At 39.6% G+C, this 17,504-nt stretch overlaps 1 protein-coding gene across 2 annotated transcripts in view; it reads left to right on the forward strand.

Moving 5' to 3' along the window:
• The window catches only part of LOC125265825 (A disintegrin and metalloproteinase with thrombospondin motifs 7), a 91,016-nt gene extending 74,387 nt beyond the window's left edge, over nt 1-16,629 (forward strand). For both annotated transcript variants that reach the window (XM_048186335.1, XM_048186334.1), the window contains one exon: nt 14,188-16,629. In XM_048186335.1, coding sequence (XP_048042292.1) covers nt 14,188-14,336 — 149 coding nt within the window. In that variant the 3' untranslated portion in view covers nt 14,337-16,629. The remainder of the gene's footprint in view (nt 1-14,187) is intronic.
• The last annotated feature ends 875 nt before the right edge of the window (nt 16,630-17,504 follow it).

Below are 17,504 nucleotides of genomic sequence, written 5' to 3' on the forward strand. Positions count from 1 at the left end.
AGCAACATCTACTTTGCCCCGCCCTCAAACACTGTAGTTGTAGCTGAGACTGGAAGAGTCTTTTTATACAAGTCATAGATATTTTATAGGCGTTTATTAAAAATGCCACAGAACCACAGTATTTCCAGTCTTAGGGGAAATAAGCTTATGAACAGCTTAGTTATACTTTCCTTTTGTCTATTGTTGTTGCATATTAAATTGGGATAGGTGTATTTTAGTTTTGAAAAATATACACTTCACCTTTGAGATGCCATAGCCAAAAGGGATTTTTTTCCTCTATAGCTTGGACAAATCTGGTGTGTGTTATTGTGAACTGCAGTTACCTGGTAGCATGAATACTAATGACATTTGTAGGTTTAAAGCAATTGCCTTTCATTTATCAGCAATCATACTGAGAGAGAGAGAGAGAGAGAGAGAGAGAGAGAGAGAGAGAGAGAAAATCCACTTTTTGTTTGCTATTCAACGTTCTATAAAGTGCTGCACCTTTAGATTGGTTTGACTTGATTATTGCTGGTTGCTGAAGGATTGGACAGAATATCTGTGCCATTTACGGACCCCTGAATCCTTCTTGGAAGCTGCTCTTTTGTCATGGGCCATTGGGAATAGAAGAAAGCTGTGTGCAACACACCAGACAATGATTATTCTGATATATAAAGAGAATGACACACAGGCCTTTCACATGAACAGGAGTTGTAGTTTCAGACCAATAAGACAAAAGCTAACAGCTTAAAGAATCTTAGCTAAAAGATCTGGGGTTTTTTTAGTCTATGATCTTAGTTTAGAGTTAAGATGGTACTCACAACCCATTTTACTTCTGTAATGTGTAGGGTTGGGAATCAAAAATCGATTACAATCTTATCAATTCCTGTGTGGGAGTTTTAATGTGATTTTTACCTTATTGGAATATTCAAACAATACTCAGCCCTAGTAATGTGACATGTTTTCTATTGAAGCAATGTTTTTAACCTACAAGCGTTGTTGAGTTTTTAGTCAAATTTACATTATTCAAAATATTGTCATTATTTTGAGGTTCACAGACAGCACTTATCACCAAATTGGAAAATTACAAGCAAGAAAATGCTTCCTGCATTAATCTTTACTCCTTCGTATCCCTGTCAAGAATTCCAGTCACTTCTTTCTTATTTAAGTAATTCAGCTCACCTGTCTCAAAGCCTTTAATTAGCATCATCATTACTTTGAAATGTACCGCCAGGCCTGTTATGTGCTAGTGCTGAGAAAATTGCTTTGGCTCAGTGTGCTAATTAAAATGTGATTCGTGATGAGCGGTTTGGGGGTGTATGTGTTTAATTCCTTACCTTTTGAAAGAAATTATCCAGGAAATCCACCCACATTTGATTAGTTTTGGGAAAAGCAATGTTTGTTCATATTTTTTCACCTCAGTGCAGGTCACTAGGAGACTTCATGATTTATTTTATTTCAAAAATAATTATGCCACCATGCTGTGCACAAACGTTTTCTAGATGAAACACCTCAGGTTTCACCTCCTCGGTAATCATTAAGACTTGATGTATTATTTATTTTAATCCATACAGACTTTTTAGGGCTCAAGATGATGTTCTGTGTCAGACCTTGAATCTTAACTTTCATAGTGTGGAGAATTTCATAATTTCTTTGCATTAAGCTTTTGTAACTTTTTTTTTTTTTTAGTCTTCTTCAAGTACAAACTGTATTACTTAGAGCAAGACTAGGGCCTTGTTTCCAACTGGTATTAAAATGCTTTTTAAATGTGTCTCCTGTGACCACTTTTGCTCTGATTTCCTCAAGAGACTTCCCTCTTATTTCATCACACTCTGCATCACTACCTCGGAAATGCCATAAGTGACGCACAAATTTTATTAACTGAACAAACCCGTGTTGCGCAGATTACGAGTAATCGGGAAAGGAAGCGAATGAAAAGGCTAAAGAAAGCAGCTGTATAATCTGTGTGTTTTGTAGCCCTTTTTTTACAACACGTCCCACAGTGATTTTGTATTAGGTCAGTAGGCGGAGAGTAGACAGTCTTTTGTGGCTGTTTGAACGCATTAACCCACATGAGCTCTACAGTAAGAAAGCAATGCGGTTGAATGTGTTTTCCACTACTTTTAGAAGTGATTGAAAGTTCAAAGATTTAAAAGCTCAAAACTTATTTGACCCTGTTTACACACGTATTTAGCGTTGTTCACTTGTGATTGGATATATGAAAACGCGTCTTATACCAGGTGTAAGCAAGGGTGGGTGGTTGGTCGGTCGGTCGGTCGGTCGGTTGGTTGATTGTTTGGATGGTTGGGTGGTTGGGTGGGTGGTTGGATGGGTGGGTGGTGGTTGATTGGTGGTTGGTTGGTTGGTTGGGTGGGTGGGTGGATGGATGGTTGGGTGGGTGGTTGGGTGGGTGGTTGGTGGGTGGTTGGTTGGTTGGTTGGTTGGTTGGTTGGTTGGTTGGTTGGTTGGTTGGGTGGTTGAGTGGTTGGGTGGGTGGTTGGATGGGTGGGTGGGTGGGTGGTTGGTTGGTTGGGTGGGTGGGTGGATGGTTGGTTGGGTGGGTGGTTGGTCGGTCGGTCGGTCGGTTGGTTGATTGTTTGGATGGTTGGGTGGTTGAGTGGTTGGGTGGGTGGTTGGATGGGTGGGTGGGTGGGTGGTTGGTTGGTGGTTGGTTGGTTGGTTGGTTGGTTGGGTGGGTGGTTGGGTGGGTGGTTGGGTGGGTGGGTGGTTGGTTGGTTGGTTGGTTGGTTGGGTGGTTGAGTGGTTGGGTGGGTGGTTGGGTGGGTGGGTGGGTGGTTGGTTGTTGGTTGGGTGGGTGGTGGGTGGTTGGTTGGTTGGTTGGTTGGTTGGTTGGTTGGTTGGTTGGTTGGATGGGTGGTTGGTTGGGTGGTTGGTTGGTGGTTGGATGGGTGGGTGGTTGGTGGTTAGTTGGTGGGTGGTTGGTTGGGTGGTTGGGTGGTTGGTTGGGTGGGTGGTTGGTTGGGTGGTTGGGTGGTTGGGTGGTTGGTTGGGTGGGTGGTTGGATGGGTGGGTGGTTGGTTGGTTGGATGGGTGGGTGGGTGGTTGGTTGGTGGGTGGTTGTTGGTTGGTTGGTTGGTTGGTTGGATGGGTGGTTGGGTGGGTGGTTGGGTGGATGGGTGGTTGGTTGGGTGGGTGGTTGGTTGGGTGGTTGGTTGTTGGGTGGTTGGATGGGTGGGTGGTTGGTTGGTGGTTGGTTGTTGGGTGGGTGGGTGGTTGGTTGGGTGGTTGGATGGGTGGTTGGATGGGTGGGTGGTTGGGTGGTTGGTTGGATGGGTGGGTGGTTGGTTGGTTGTTGGGTGGGTGGTTGGTTGGTTTGGTGGGTGGGTGGTTGGTTGGTTGGTTGGGTGGGTGGTTGGTTGGTTGGTTGGTTGGTTGGTTGGTTGGTTGGGTGGGTGGGTGGGTGGGTGGTTGGTTGGTGGGTGGGTGGTTGGGTGGTTGGTTGGTGGTTGGTTGTTGGGTGGGTGGGTGGTTGGGTGGTTGGTTGGATGGGTGGGTGGTTGGTTGGTTGTTGGGTGGGTGGTTGGTTGGTTGTTGGGTGGGTGGTTGGTTGGTTGGTTGGTTGGTTGGTTGGTTGGTGGGTGGTGGGTGGGTGGGTGGGTGGTTGGGTGGTGGTGGGTGGGTGGGTGGTTGGTTGGTGGGTGGTTGGATGGGTGGTGTTGGTTGGTTGATGGGTGGTTGGTGGGATGGGTGGGTGGTTGGTTGGTCGGTTGGTCGGTTGGTCGGTTGGTTGGTTGGTTGGTTGGTTGGTTGATTGGTTGGTTGGTTGGTTGGTTGGTTGGATGGTTGGTTGGTTGGATGGTTGGTTTGTTGGATCTGGCAGTTCAAGATGTTTTTATCCAATATGTGTCTAGAGGAAGTCCTCGCTGGTGTAGCTGTATTTAACTTTTGATGAGGTCCACATTGATTCCTTTGCTCCTGATTTGCTATGTGATACTACCTTATTTTCCCTTTGTCCTCATTTTTTAATGATTTGTTTGGTTGATACTTTACACTAGATTCAGACTTCCGGCCCTGTAATACTTGACTTCAACAGTCTTCTGAATGGGATCTCCTTTCTTTGTTTCAGTTTGTTTGTTGGTGTTGGATTGTGAATTAATCAGCTTCTTGACCAGCTACCAAAAACCTGGTCCTTTTGGCTCAAATTGTCATAGTGTCAGCTGGAGCGTCTTACAGACTTTTGTGATTTTGTGATGCTGGAGCTTTTGCTTAATTAATTTTCCATCCTGGGTGCCTTTTGGTGAAGAATACTCTCTGAGTGTGGACTTCCCCACTCTACATATGTAAATAATGGCGTCCCAAAGGGCTATTAATAGTACTGTTTTTTCCTTTGCCTTAGATAATAACCGCTTTTGGCAAGGCATGCTGCAGATGAGATCCCCTCACTGACAGTGTTTTGAATATTGAGAGAGGTCTTGCATAAGTGTTTGGATTGAATTCTTTTAGCGCTGTCCAAATAGATCACAAGTGTATTTCATGGCATTTCAACTGAAGTCAGCTGTTACTTTTACAGCTGTTACAGTTTTAATGACGGCTGTTATAAAACAAGTTAACCCTGTGGCACAGTACATCTTTAAACCATTGTGTTAACATACTGTATACAATGCAGTCTGATAAGTGAATGAATGTAAATGTATTGCTCAAAACTGTATTGGTCAAAACATCCAGTTTTTTAAATGTTTTAAAACGTTTTTTCTTGATTATGCGAACGTTAACATTCCATTTTACAATTTTGCAAGCATTATGGAAACGTTTCAGAATGTTCAGAGAACATTCAAAAGTAACAAGTATAATATTTAAAAAAGACATTAGATGAACGTACGACTAAACGTTTTAGGATAAAATGTTCCAACCATGTATAAATAATTTTTTTGTGCTAATGTTTTGAGAACATTATTAAAGACCAGATAACTTTGAAAATTATTGGAGGAATGTTTGTTCATAACTTTGAGAGAACCTTGCCAGAACGTTAGCCAGAGTTCTGAGACCGTTCTTTAAGCTTTATTAAAAATAATATAAAAAATGATGCATTTGTTGAAAAATGAATAAAAATGCTTTCAAAAACCTAGGTGGATATGGTGCAAAACACGTCTCTAAGTTCTTGTTTTTAATATTTATAAGCAATACCATGCGTTTTCCTGAATATCAGCACGTTTGCAAATGTGATATTGATCTTATACAACAGTTCAATAAAGTTAATATTATGTAGCTTTAATTTTAGACACAATATTGTCAACATTGTCTGTTTTTCCTCTATTTTGACAATGAAAATAGGCTAGTTCCAAACAGTAGAGCCATTGTGTGTCACACAAGTGAGCCAAGTTTCGTTACTGAATGAATCCGCGTTTTTTAATGAAGCGGTCTAATGAATGACTCGCAGACTCACTTACTAAGACAGTCACTTGCTTTGTCCCTGAATAAATCAGCTGTTTTAAATGAATTGTGTGACTGAATGATTCAATGACTCACTCGTTAAGACAAGGATTTGCTGCCACCTACTGGCGGTTTTATTATTATTTCATTTTAGCTGAGGGGCTGAGAGAGTGATGATGATTGAATGCTGTTAGCAATAGTTCTGGTTAAAAAGATAGAATGTGTTTAAATAGACTAATAAGAGTGAAATATGAGATAATATTGTTAAATATAACAGAGATAATAAAGTAATTGCATACAATGTTTTTGTCAATGTTTTCTTTCCAATGGGTTGTTCTGCTCATATCAAAAAATTGCTGTATTGAAAAAGCATATTAATGTCAAAAAAAGTAGATCAACATGAAGGTGACAAGTAATGTTTCAGCGGCAGAGGAAATTACTGATGGAAGATTACAAAGACTCATATTTTCTTGACTCTACATAATAACATGAGAAACCTGCATTAAAGAACTAAATGAACCAATTCTGTTAAAGGTTGGGGAAAATCCGTGATTGAAAAATTATGTGATTTACAGTAGTTTCCATGAGAACAGCCTCATTTGTTCTCAACTCTTCTGAGTTTTCATTGCCTACTGTCTGCTCATTTGGTTTAAGGACAGAATGAGGGACCAAAAATAAACACAAACTACATTTCCTGTATCACTTAGACTCCTCAGCATTGTTTAAAGCAGCTCTTACAGGATGTTGGAGAGGTGGGGTGAGTTCAGACCGGATTAATGAGCCCTCTCCCAGCCGAAGGCCACTGTGTGTCACGGGATTTGGTTTGCTTCTCTGTGTGGAATAAATCATGTAAATACAGGAAGTGTGTGTGTGTGCGTGTGTGTGTGTGTGTGTGCGTGTGTGTGTGCGTGTGATGGAATGTGCAAGTCTTTCATTATCTTACACACGCTATTCTTTATAATGATTGAGTTGTAATTAGAGGTTAATGTTCATTCATGATTATGAATACTTAACACTTATTATATCTTTAATCCAATTCATGAAGCCTTGGTGAGAATAAGAGACTTGTTTTTATTAAAAAAAGAACAAATAACATAAAAAAGAATAAATAATTATTTAAATGTTAATTCGTTATATACTTTAAAGGTGCCCTAGAATGTTTTTTTACAAGATGCAATATAAGTCTAAGGTGTCTCCTGAATGTGTCTGTGAAGTTTCAGCTCAAAATACCCCATAGATTTTTTTAAATTAATTTTTTTAACTGCCTATTTTGGGGCATAATTAGAAATGCACCGATTCAGGCTGCGGCCCCTTTAATTGCTCGCGCTCCCCGCCCCCGAGCTCTCGACTCTATATACATTGCATAAACAAAGTTCACACAGCTAATATAACCCTCAAAATGGATCTTTACAAAATGTTCGTGAGTATAGTATTTATTTGGATGTTTACATTTGATTCTGAATGAGTTTGAGGCTGTGCTCTGTGGCTAAAGCTAACGTTACACACTATTGGAGAGATTTATAAAGAATGAAGTTGTGTTTATGAATTATACAGACTGCAAGTGTTTAAAAATGAAAATAACGACGGCTCTCTTGTCTCCGTGAATACAGTAAGAAACGATAGTAACTTTAACCACATTTAACAGTACATTAGCAACATGCTAACGAAACATTAAGAAAGACAATTTACAAATAGCACTAAAAATATCATGATATCATGGATCAGTTAGTATTGCTCCATCTGCCATTTTTCGCTATTGTTCTTGCTTACCTAGTCTGGTGATTCAGCTGTGCACAGATCCAGACGTTAATACTGGCTGCCCTTGTGTAATGCCTTGAACATGAGCTGGCATATGCAAATATTGGGGGCGTACATATTAATGATCTCGACTGTTACGTAACAGTCGGTGTTATGTTGAGATTCGCCTGTTCTTCTGAGGTCTTTTAAACAAATGAGATTTACACAAGAAGGAGGAAACAGTGGAGTTTGAGACTCACTGTATGTCATTTCCATGTACTGAACTCTTGTTATTCAACTATGCCAAGGTAAATTCAATTTTCCATTCTATGGCACCTTTAAACGTATTTAAATATATAAACATTTTAAATATAAATACCCTCCAAGACACATTTGCTTCTGGTGGTTCAGGCCACACATATAAACGTAACTCCCTCCAAGCAGAATTACATCAGCTTATAGTAGTTTGGGAAAACCAATCATCCACCCATCCACCCATCCATCCATTCAACCGACCAACCAACCAACCATTTAACCATCCATCCATCCATCCAACCAACCAACCATTTAACTATACATTCAACCATCCATCCATCCATCCATACATCCATCTGTCCATCCATCTGTCCATCAATCCGTCCGTCTATCCATCCATCCATCCATCAATCCAACCAACTGACCAAACATCCATTCAACCAACCATTTAACTAGTCATCCAACCATCCAACCGACCATCCATCTGTCCATCCATCCATCCATCCATACAGCCAACCAACCAACCAACCATCCATTCAACCATTCATCCATCCACCCATCCATCCATCTGTCCATCCATCTGTCCATCAATCCGTCCGTCTATCCATCCATCCATCCATCAATCCAACCAACTGACCAAACATCCATTCAACCAACCATTTAACTAGTCATCCAACCATCCAACCGACCATCCATCCGTCCATCCATCCATCCATCCATCCATACAGCCAACCAACCAACCAACCAACCATCAATTCAACCATTCATCCAACCATCCGTCCATCCATCCATCCATCCATCCATCCATCCGTCCGTCCGTCTGTCCATCCATCCATCCATCCATCCATCCATCCATCCACTGTTGCCTTTTACATAGCAACCATCAAAACAATTTGAACTGGCTCCTGTTTTGTGTTTTTTTTTTTTTTTTTTTTTTTTAGATGCATCAAGTGCAGCCAAATTTCAATAACTGGCTGACATTTGCATCATCACGGAGATTTACACATTTATGATGCCTGGCGTGAATAGGGTGTTGTGTTATTAGGCCCTCTTTTTGTAATAAATCATTACTGTTCTTTTTCAGTTAGTGGTCTGTCCGTTAATTCACTGCTTTTAGTAGCTGCTCATTGATTTGTTCTGCAGCCTCACTTGGCACTGAATCTCTTATGTATTTCCAACGTGTGCTGTGAATCATACATAACCTGTGACTGAATGAACTCTGAATGACAGGGTCATAGATGAGCAGACTATGCGAATTGTGGGCTTTAACTTTCTTTGAGTTGACAGAACATGACAGCTTTCACAGGCTGGTAATGAGGTGTTTGCGAGCAGAGGCACAGCAAAAACTAGGAAGCTTTGCAGGTGTATGCGAGAAGCTAACCTTTTCTTTTACTGCACAATTAACTATTTATGAACTGCTTTTTGTGAGATGCAAAATTTGCACTGAATCACATACTAAACTCAGCTAATTACTGTATGCTTGTAATAAATTGTATCGTACTTTGTCTAAACAACATTATGCTAAAAATGGGACACTATGTCAACAGATTTCTTATCTGTATGCAACTGCGTTTTGCTGACGGAACGGCAGTTTCTTTCAGTTTTTTCCCTCCATTTGTCCTAAAACGCTGTGTTCGTTGCTCCTCCCACTCCGAGCCTGTGAAGAGTGGCAGTGTGGGAAGGCGAAGTCTGGTGAGGGGGGCTCAGTGTGTGATCCCACTGCAGCTGAGGCCCCTGACCCCACTGATGTCAACACACTGTGTGATCTAGGAGCGTGAGGAGATGCTGTCGTGCTGAGACGTGAATGACTCCTTCTGTTGGAGGTCTATCCAGTGGAAATGATCAGTAAATCCATTTAGTGTGGCTGTCTGCAACTCTTTGCTCTGTAAATTTTTACTTGTAAACCCTTCTTTGTCTTCGATCTCTCCTCTAAGCGTTCTTGGCCTTATCACTATTTTAAACAAGGCTAAATACCAGGCATTTAAAGTATGTTTTTAAACAGCCTTTTACTGGCACACATGATGTCGTTTAACTGGTATTCAGAAAGAAAATATTTCTTGACTTGTGGAATGCACTCAAAAACATGCCCAAAAAAGGTAAAAGAATATATATATATATATATATATATATATATATATATATATATATATATATATATATATATATATATATATATATATATATATATATATATTAGGGATGCAACAATACAGTTAGCCCACGGTTCAATACATACCTCGGTTTTTTAACCACGGTTTTCGGTTCGGTTCGGTTCAGTTTGTTATTCTATGCTTAGGCAATAGGAACAGTAAGAGGTTAGTAGAAAAAGTAAAAACGATTTATTGCAATACTCCTTTATTTTATTTAAAAGCAAAGAAAAGTCCACTAGTTTCTAGTGTATTGTATAATATAAAATAATTTTTTATTTTAAAATTAACACTGACATCTCACAGCTGTTGGTAGCCCATGTACAAACTGTACAAACAAATTCTCCAAAGCTGTTTACCAAGCTTTCGATTAAATTTAATATTTGAAATCACCAATAAAATCTGACAACAACTGCCTCATTTTATTTTATTTTTTTTCTCAAACGCTGGAATCATGACAAAAAATCTGTACTTTTCAGGCTGGATCAAGCTAATGCGCATGCGCAGACCTAAATGCGCGTCTCTTGTGCCTCATTTCGGAGACACTCGTCTGGCTGTTTCTATAGAAACCGGTGCTTCTAACGGCCGCTGCAGTGACGCGATGACTTTATCAGTCAGCGATTGGCTCTTATTTAGAAGGCGGGACTTATTCCACCATATCGCGCGCTTCACTTTCTCCCATTCAAAACAATACGAGTGACGCGTCGTGTTATTCTATAGTCTTTGATTATACTCAACGGCAAAACCGAAATGTCTCCACACCACGGATTTGAAAGACGCCGGCGCTTCCTCGTACTGTAGCCTCACTTCCCCGCCGCTCGCCATGTTAAAGTGTGGAATGATGGTTCAGCGCCCCCTAACTTTAGAGCATAGTGATTGAATATTTACTCGCGGGGAGGAGTACTCGTAGACTTACAGGCACACACAAACAGTCAATTCGGAGAGAAATAAAACGCACATAAATTATTTAAACGTAAAACCGAAAAAAACGCAATTCACAAGCGCGTATTGAACCGTGGATGTCGTACCGAACGGTTCAATATTATATTGAGAATTGTGGCATCCCTAATATATATATATATATATATATATATTTTTTTTTTTTTATGGCCATCATGGTAATATATAGCATTTTGTGATGTGAAGGCTCGAAGTGGTGTCTTAACTTGTTGGACATCATACTGTCAGAAGCGAATATTTTGAGGCACATACTGTAACACACTGCGGTCTCTCTTCATTACCCACCGTTGTCCTGGTGCGTCTGAGGTTGAGATATGCCTCGTCATGTTTTCTTGACTTTTGGCTGCCCTGACAGCAACATAATGTCGGCTCAGATCCGGCCCACATTTAATGTCACAATGTGACATTTAAAGTAGATTCATCGTCTGCTTTACATTTACCTTGCACTGGCAGTCTTTTCTCAAACTTCATGCTTGGTGCAGAACCATGCAACGTTCATTTATGTTTCTACACGCCTCCCTGTAATTCCTGATTCTTCTCATTCTCCATTCTGATTCTTCAATCGCACCATGTAGCATTCTCTTATTCCACAACAACAACCACTACAACTGATAACAGGCTGATCAAATGGGTGTCATCTTGAGGTAAAAATATATGCCAAAAAATTTGTGTTCAATTATTTTCTTATGTGACATTTAGCTGCATAATAAGTGGGATAATTTAGCAGTGGGGTCTTTATCACTCTGAAGATGCTTCTTTTGCATAACAATCTGCTGACTGCATTGTAAAAAGCGCTATATAAATAAAGGTGACTTGACTTGACTGTACACTGTCCCTTAGCCTTGCTGCTCCACCAGTTTGGAAACCACTGCGATAGAATAACAGGATTGAATTTATACTGTGTAAAGGGTTTGTCAGTGTGCTGCTCCTCATCCAAATTCATCAGCATGCTCACCTTCACCCCATCTTACCTTCCTCCAATTTATTTTGCCATCTCCCACCTTTGTATTTCATGGGCCTTTTAAAGTCAGTAAACAGAGTGTGTTTTACTGCCTGCTGTCAGGAGTGAACCTATTACGTTTTCTCTGTCTTTAGGGGGTAAAAAAACAAAACATATATGTAGTGGTGCTTTAAACGGCCCAGAAACAAAAATGCCGGTCAAAAGAACCTAGATAATGCCACATTTATTTATTTTTTATTTTACTGTTATTTGTTATGTTTGCACCAGCTCTGCAGTTCGGCTCTCCAGCACAAACATGTCACGTTTATTTACACCGATCAGGCATAACATTATGACCACCTTCCTAATATTGCGTTGGTCCCACTTTTGCTGATAAAACAGCCCTGACCCATCGAGGCATGGACTCCTCTAGACCCCTGAAGGTGTGCTGTGGTATCCGACACCAAGATGTTAGCAGCAGATCCTTTAAGTCCTGTAAGTTGCGAGGTGGAGCCTCCATGGATCGGACTTGTTTGTTCAGCACATCCCACAGATGCTCGATTGGATTGAGATCTGGGGAATTTGGAGGCCAAGTCAACACCTCAAACTCATTGTTGTGCTCCTCAAACCATTCCTGAACCATTTTTGCTTTGTGCCCCAGGTAAGCGAGGCACACACCCCCCGCCATTCACAGACCTCAATGCTAGATTACTGTAATGCTTTACTGGGTGGTTGCCCTGCACGCCTAATAAACAAACTCCAGCAGCTAGAGTTCTAACTAGAACCAGGAAATATGACCATATTAGCCCAGTTCTGTCAACACTGCATTGGCCCCCTTATTAAACATTGTATAAATTTTAAAATCTTGGTAATTACTTACAAAGCACTAAATGGTTTAGCTCAGTACTTACGCGAGCTCTTAGTACATTATAGTCCTTCACATCTATTGCGATCTCAAAATTCTGGCCAGTTGATAATACCTATAATATCAAAATCAACCTTTCCTTTTTAGCACCTAAACTTTGGAACAGTCTTCCTAGCATTGTTCGGGAAGCAGACACACTCTGTGTCTGCGCTAATATTAGTCTCTCTCTGTTTATTCTGAGGTTTACCGTAGTCTGCCAGATCCAGGCCGTATCTAGATGAAATGAAGGACCTGCACCTAGACACGATGACAAAGCAGCTCTAAAGTGTCAACTAATCTATCCCCTGCGAAGGCCTCCTTCCCTTTCCTTTCCCTATGTATAGATAAAACATTATCAAAATGATTCCAGTTCACATGGATCAGCGGAAAAGACTAGCCTCGGCCGCCCATGACCCTGTCTCCGGTTCACCACTGTTCCTTTCTTGGAGCACTTTTGATAGATATTGACCACTGCAGACCGGGAACACCCCACAAGAGCTGCAGTTTTGGAGATGCTCTGACCCAGTTGTCTAGCCATCACAATTTGGCTCTTGTCAAACTCGCTCAAATCCTTACACCTGTCCATTTTTCCTGCTTCTAACACATCAAGTTTGAGAACAAAATGTTCACTTGCTGCCTAATATATCCACCCACTAACAGGTGCCGAGATGAAGAGATAATCAGTGTGATTCACTTCACCTGTCAGTGCTCATAATGTTATGCCTGATCGGTGTACTGTATAGCTCTTTTTACAACATATTGCTTTAAAGGGGTGGTTCAGTGTTTTTTTTCTAGGTTTGATTGTGCAGTTTAACATGTCTTAATCCTTCGTTTTTTTTAAAAAATCTGTATTTTTCATATATTTTACCATTATTCTACACCTCTGTTTCCACTGTCATATGAACGGTTCGTTTGACTTTCTGCTTCTATTAAGCCACTCCCTCCGAAATACGCAATGTGCTCAGATTGGTTAGCTGGCCCAGTGTATCGTGATTTGCTGAAGCGTCCTGAAACGCCACGCCCCTTACCAATAGTTGTTACCGGTTACATGTGCTTGCTTCGGTGAAAATGTAAATAATAAGGTCTATATTGCTGTATCAAATTGAGCCCGAATCAGACCCAGATGAAGAGGGTAAAGCAGCTCTCCATTGTGTTCATGTTTTTACTCACTTCTGACCTCGATGGACTGAACAGAAGAAATGAACCGGAGAAAATTTCCACATCAAAGAAGGCGGAGCCTCAGAGCCACAACTACCCATTACATCATCGCCATGGACCAATGGTAGTTTGAAGGTTTTACCAGCCGGAGCAAACTTTTCCAGAAAGTTCGCTTTGGCAAGCTGTTTTGAACTCTATAAACAAACTTTGTTTTGGCCTGATTTTGTTCGAAATTTTCACACCAGTTCATTCTTTGATTTCTTTTGAAGCATATCGAGGCCTTAATGCACTCCATTGAGGCAAATGGGAATGCAAAAATTCTCTTTGTTGTAAGCTAGTTTCCATTCACCACTATAGAAGTTTACCCAACCATGATGTCTTCTGCTTCTGAGAAGCCTAGAAATGCGAAAAGGGTCCATTTCAAATGATCCTTAATTATGTGCTGCTGTGCAGCCATTATGCTTTTATTTAATGAAATGCTTGATTTTATTCCAGGTATTCACAGCATCAGTGATGAGCGTGATTTTTTTTGTTTGTTGTTGCTACTCTCAAGGTGTTTGTGTTTCTGTAATGTGTTGCCTGGCTTGAGGGCAAATACCCTGATGTGTGAAGGCACTAGTGCGTGTATGCCGTGCAGGTGGTGAAGTGCTCTCACCTCGAGAGAGTTGTCCTAACTGCACTGTCTCTCATGTTTGTTCTCTGTCTGTGTCTTTCAGGTCAGTTGTGTTTACGGGACCTTTTGACATTCCGCTTCTGTCAGACCCTCCAATGGCTCGGTCGATGTCAGGTGCCTTCTGTCCGTGCAAAGTGCTGCAAGACCTGTGGGCTCCCATCACGGGGCGGCGATCGCACTGCAAGTCGCTGAGATACAAAGGGATTGCAGAATGACTGTTGTAAGCCAGGAAACACAAGATTATAACACAAATACTCCATTGTTTGGGCAGACTTTCGGTCTGGTCTGGTCAAGGTGATGCCATTGTCCAACAGTTAATCAGGGAGCCACTTTGTCCCTACACCTTTAACACAGAAAATGTGGTGCTTATTTCCGTCCATCATCTCAGATAAGTGGTAGTAAAGCAGGTAGAGTGGACCATCTTGCCATCTCACTATAGTGACTACAGTAATTAAGCTTCCATTTCTTTACAAATTGGCAATTAATGGAACAAGTCTATTCATAATGTGGCTATTTTAATCATATCTTTTAACTCTGACAAGACTGCAGTTCAGTTATTTGTAATTTTATTCCTGTTTATCACACTATTTTCTTTCGTTGAACCACATATAACCACCACGCTAGCGAGCAATTCCACTTAACTGCAAGTTGAGCTTGTTGATGTTTCTATTTATTGCAACTGATTGCAAATCAAATATAAAACCAGTAAAGAAGTACCTGGTGCTGCAACATAAACTGGTGCTAAAGGTAGCGAGCGCTGAGCTCCTCAATCAGTCTAGTGTTGGCTGGTACTTGAATTCTAAAGACAATATTTATAGTATTTTAATTTTATGTCTGTATTACCCTTTTGGATGAATAAACATATACACTAAATAATTCAGTGCACCATTTTTCAAAATGCATTCATTAGAGCTTCACAATCAATCGTTAAAGGATTGCAATCTCGATTTATTCCAGGGGCTAAATATCATGTTATTTGGGGTCGCTTCAACCTGCGGACATGAAAAACAATCCGTGGCAACATTGTTAAAGTAGCCCGATTCCGCAGACTTGGCGAATATCTTAGAATAATTCAAATTACCACAGAACTACTGAGATAAGTTTATAGTTTTGATATAAACACTGATGTCTACAGTAGGGATCAAAATAGAGCAAATCCCCTTTTGAAAGTAACTTGACGCTTCAAATAAAGATTGTATCAGTTACATCATTATGCCAGTAGGTGGCAACAAGTGACTTTTAAAAAGGTTTTTGTCATTAAATCATTCATTCAAAAGATTCGTTCAAAAATGCTCATTCATCCAGTCACAAGACAAGTGAAGTCTTTATGAGTGAGCCATTGAATCATTCACGCAACCCAACTTAATTCTAGTTAATTAAATATTTTGTCAGAACCTCTTGTAAATAACGTTAAATCGTGGAAGAATTGTGATGTCTACTTTAAACAACAACAACAACAACAAGAAACGTAGTTCTTAATTTATCCAGAACCGTGGGGCTCTAACATACATTATAGAATAGCTTAATGTCTGCTTTCTTAAATTATAATGATTTATTTTTAATGCAGTAATTTGCCTTACAGTATTGTATGCTTAGAGACATCAGTTTAAAACAAATCTGTCAAGATTTTTGTCAGGTACATGTAATATTACATGAAGTAAATGTTTAGTATGCCTTTTTTAATAATACATGACCACTAACTGTGCATTTAGTCTTAAGGTGACCGCACCTTAAGTTGCATGTTGTATGAACTGTGCTGCACATCCTATGTCAATGGGATGCTTTTAAAATTTCACATACATGTCGATTAGTTGCCTCAGATGTACAGTATTTGAATCCTACTTATACTTAATTTTTAACTGCCTATAGCCTTATTATAACCTACATGTCACGTCTTTCTAGACAAGTTATAATCGAATTAAAACCAAAACTAAAATAGAAGTTTTTGCTTTATGACCTTTCAGGTATCATTTATGTAAATAAATAAATGCAGGTGCACTGCGGTAAAACATTTGCATCTAATATGCCATCTCTGCATGACAATTGACACCTACTTTACTTTCATCACTCGTTCATCCAAGGACCAAGGGATGTATGTGCCGTCTAAATAATTTGTTCTTGTTGTTTTGCCCGAATGATTCAGACGAGAGGCCTGCGCTGCATTACTATCAACTGATCAACATCAAAACGACAAATGCAACATGTTTTGTTTGTCAAGTTGCACTGAGAAATTTGAATTGATTTGTAATGATGTTGTTTTTATTAAGTGTTTGTTTAGGCCTGTGCTTAGCTAACTGATGTTTCAGGACTGTTCAGTATAACGTTTTCTGGTTTACATAAGATGTTTTTTTTCTACTTAATATTGTCTCTTTTTTTTACATTATTTTATTTTGGGGAAAGTGCCATTGTCAAATTAAATATTCATATTGCTCTTCTGTAACACCTTTGTTTTTTGTACTCTATTAAATAGATTTTGTAAATGAAATGATGTGAGGAACTTATTTTATTCACAAGAAAAAAAAAATGTTCATTTAAAAGGAAAATGTTTGATGTAAATTATGTCCAAATTTCCTTAAATTATAATTTTAAAATGAATTAATCTTATAAGTCAGAGTAGAAATGTAAGCCTTAATGTGCTGTAGAAAACTACAGCTTTTCATCTAATTTTGGATCCATTCCTTTAAAGGTCATGCTGTTTAGTAAAAGGACTGTTTTGGCTTTTCCACTGATGTGAACTTTTATCAAGTTTCACCAATTTTTACCATTCCACTTTACTTAATATAAGGGTTGGGCGGTATGACAAATTCATGACTTACTTATTGACAACGTAATGACGTTGCATGCTTGTAATAGACCCTTTTCACATATTTCCGGGTTTCTCGGAAGCCGTCATCGTTGGACACTGGGTAAACTTTTATAGCGGTGAATAAGAGACTTCAATAAATATATTTTTAGTGTGTTTCCATTTGCGAGCCATTCCACTGAATGGGTGACATTTCTGTCCCCAGGATATTGTGTATAAATATGCATGAAAATTAACTTTAAAATAAATGTTATTATTAAGCAAAATGAACATTACTCTAAATGCAAATTTAAAATATATCATTTAAAACGTTATTAAAAACTACTCAGAACATTACAAAAACAAAAATATGATTTCTGTGCACGATTCCAGAACGCTCCCCCTCACTGCTGGAAAAACTCCAAGAATCACGAACATATATAAGCAGCAGGTTTATTATGAAAAAAAAAAAAAAAATTAGGAGAATCAATGAATTGTGAACATCTTACTGCCATTGTGTAAATAATATGTAATCCATTAAAAGTAACTGTAGTCTGATTATGAGTATTTTAAAAAGT

Source organism: Megalobrama amblycephala, linkage group LG3, assembly GCF_018812025.1.
Source record: "Megalobrama amblycephala isolate DHTTF-2021 linkage group LG3, ASM1881202v1, whole genome shotgun sequence".
NCBI lineage: Eukaryota > Metazoa > Chordata > Actinopteri > Cypriniformes > Xenocyprididae > Megalobrama > Megalobrama amblycephala.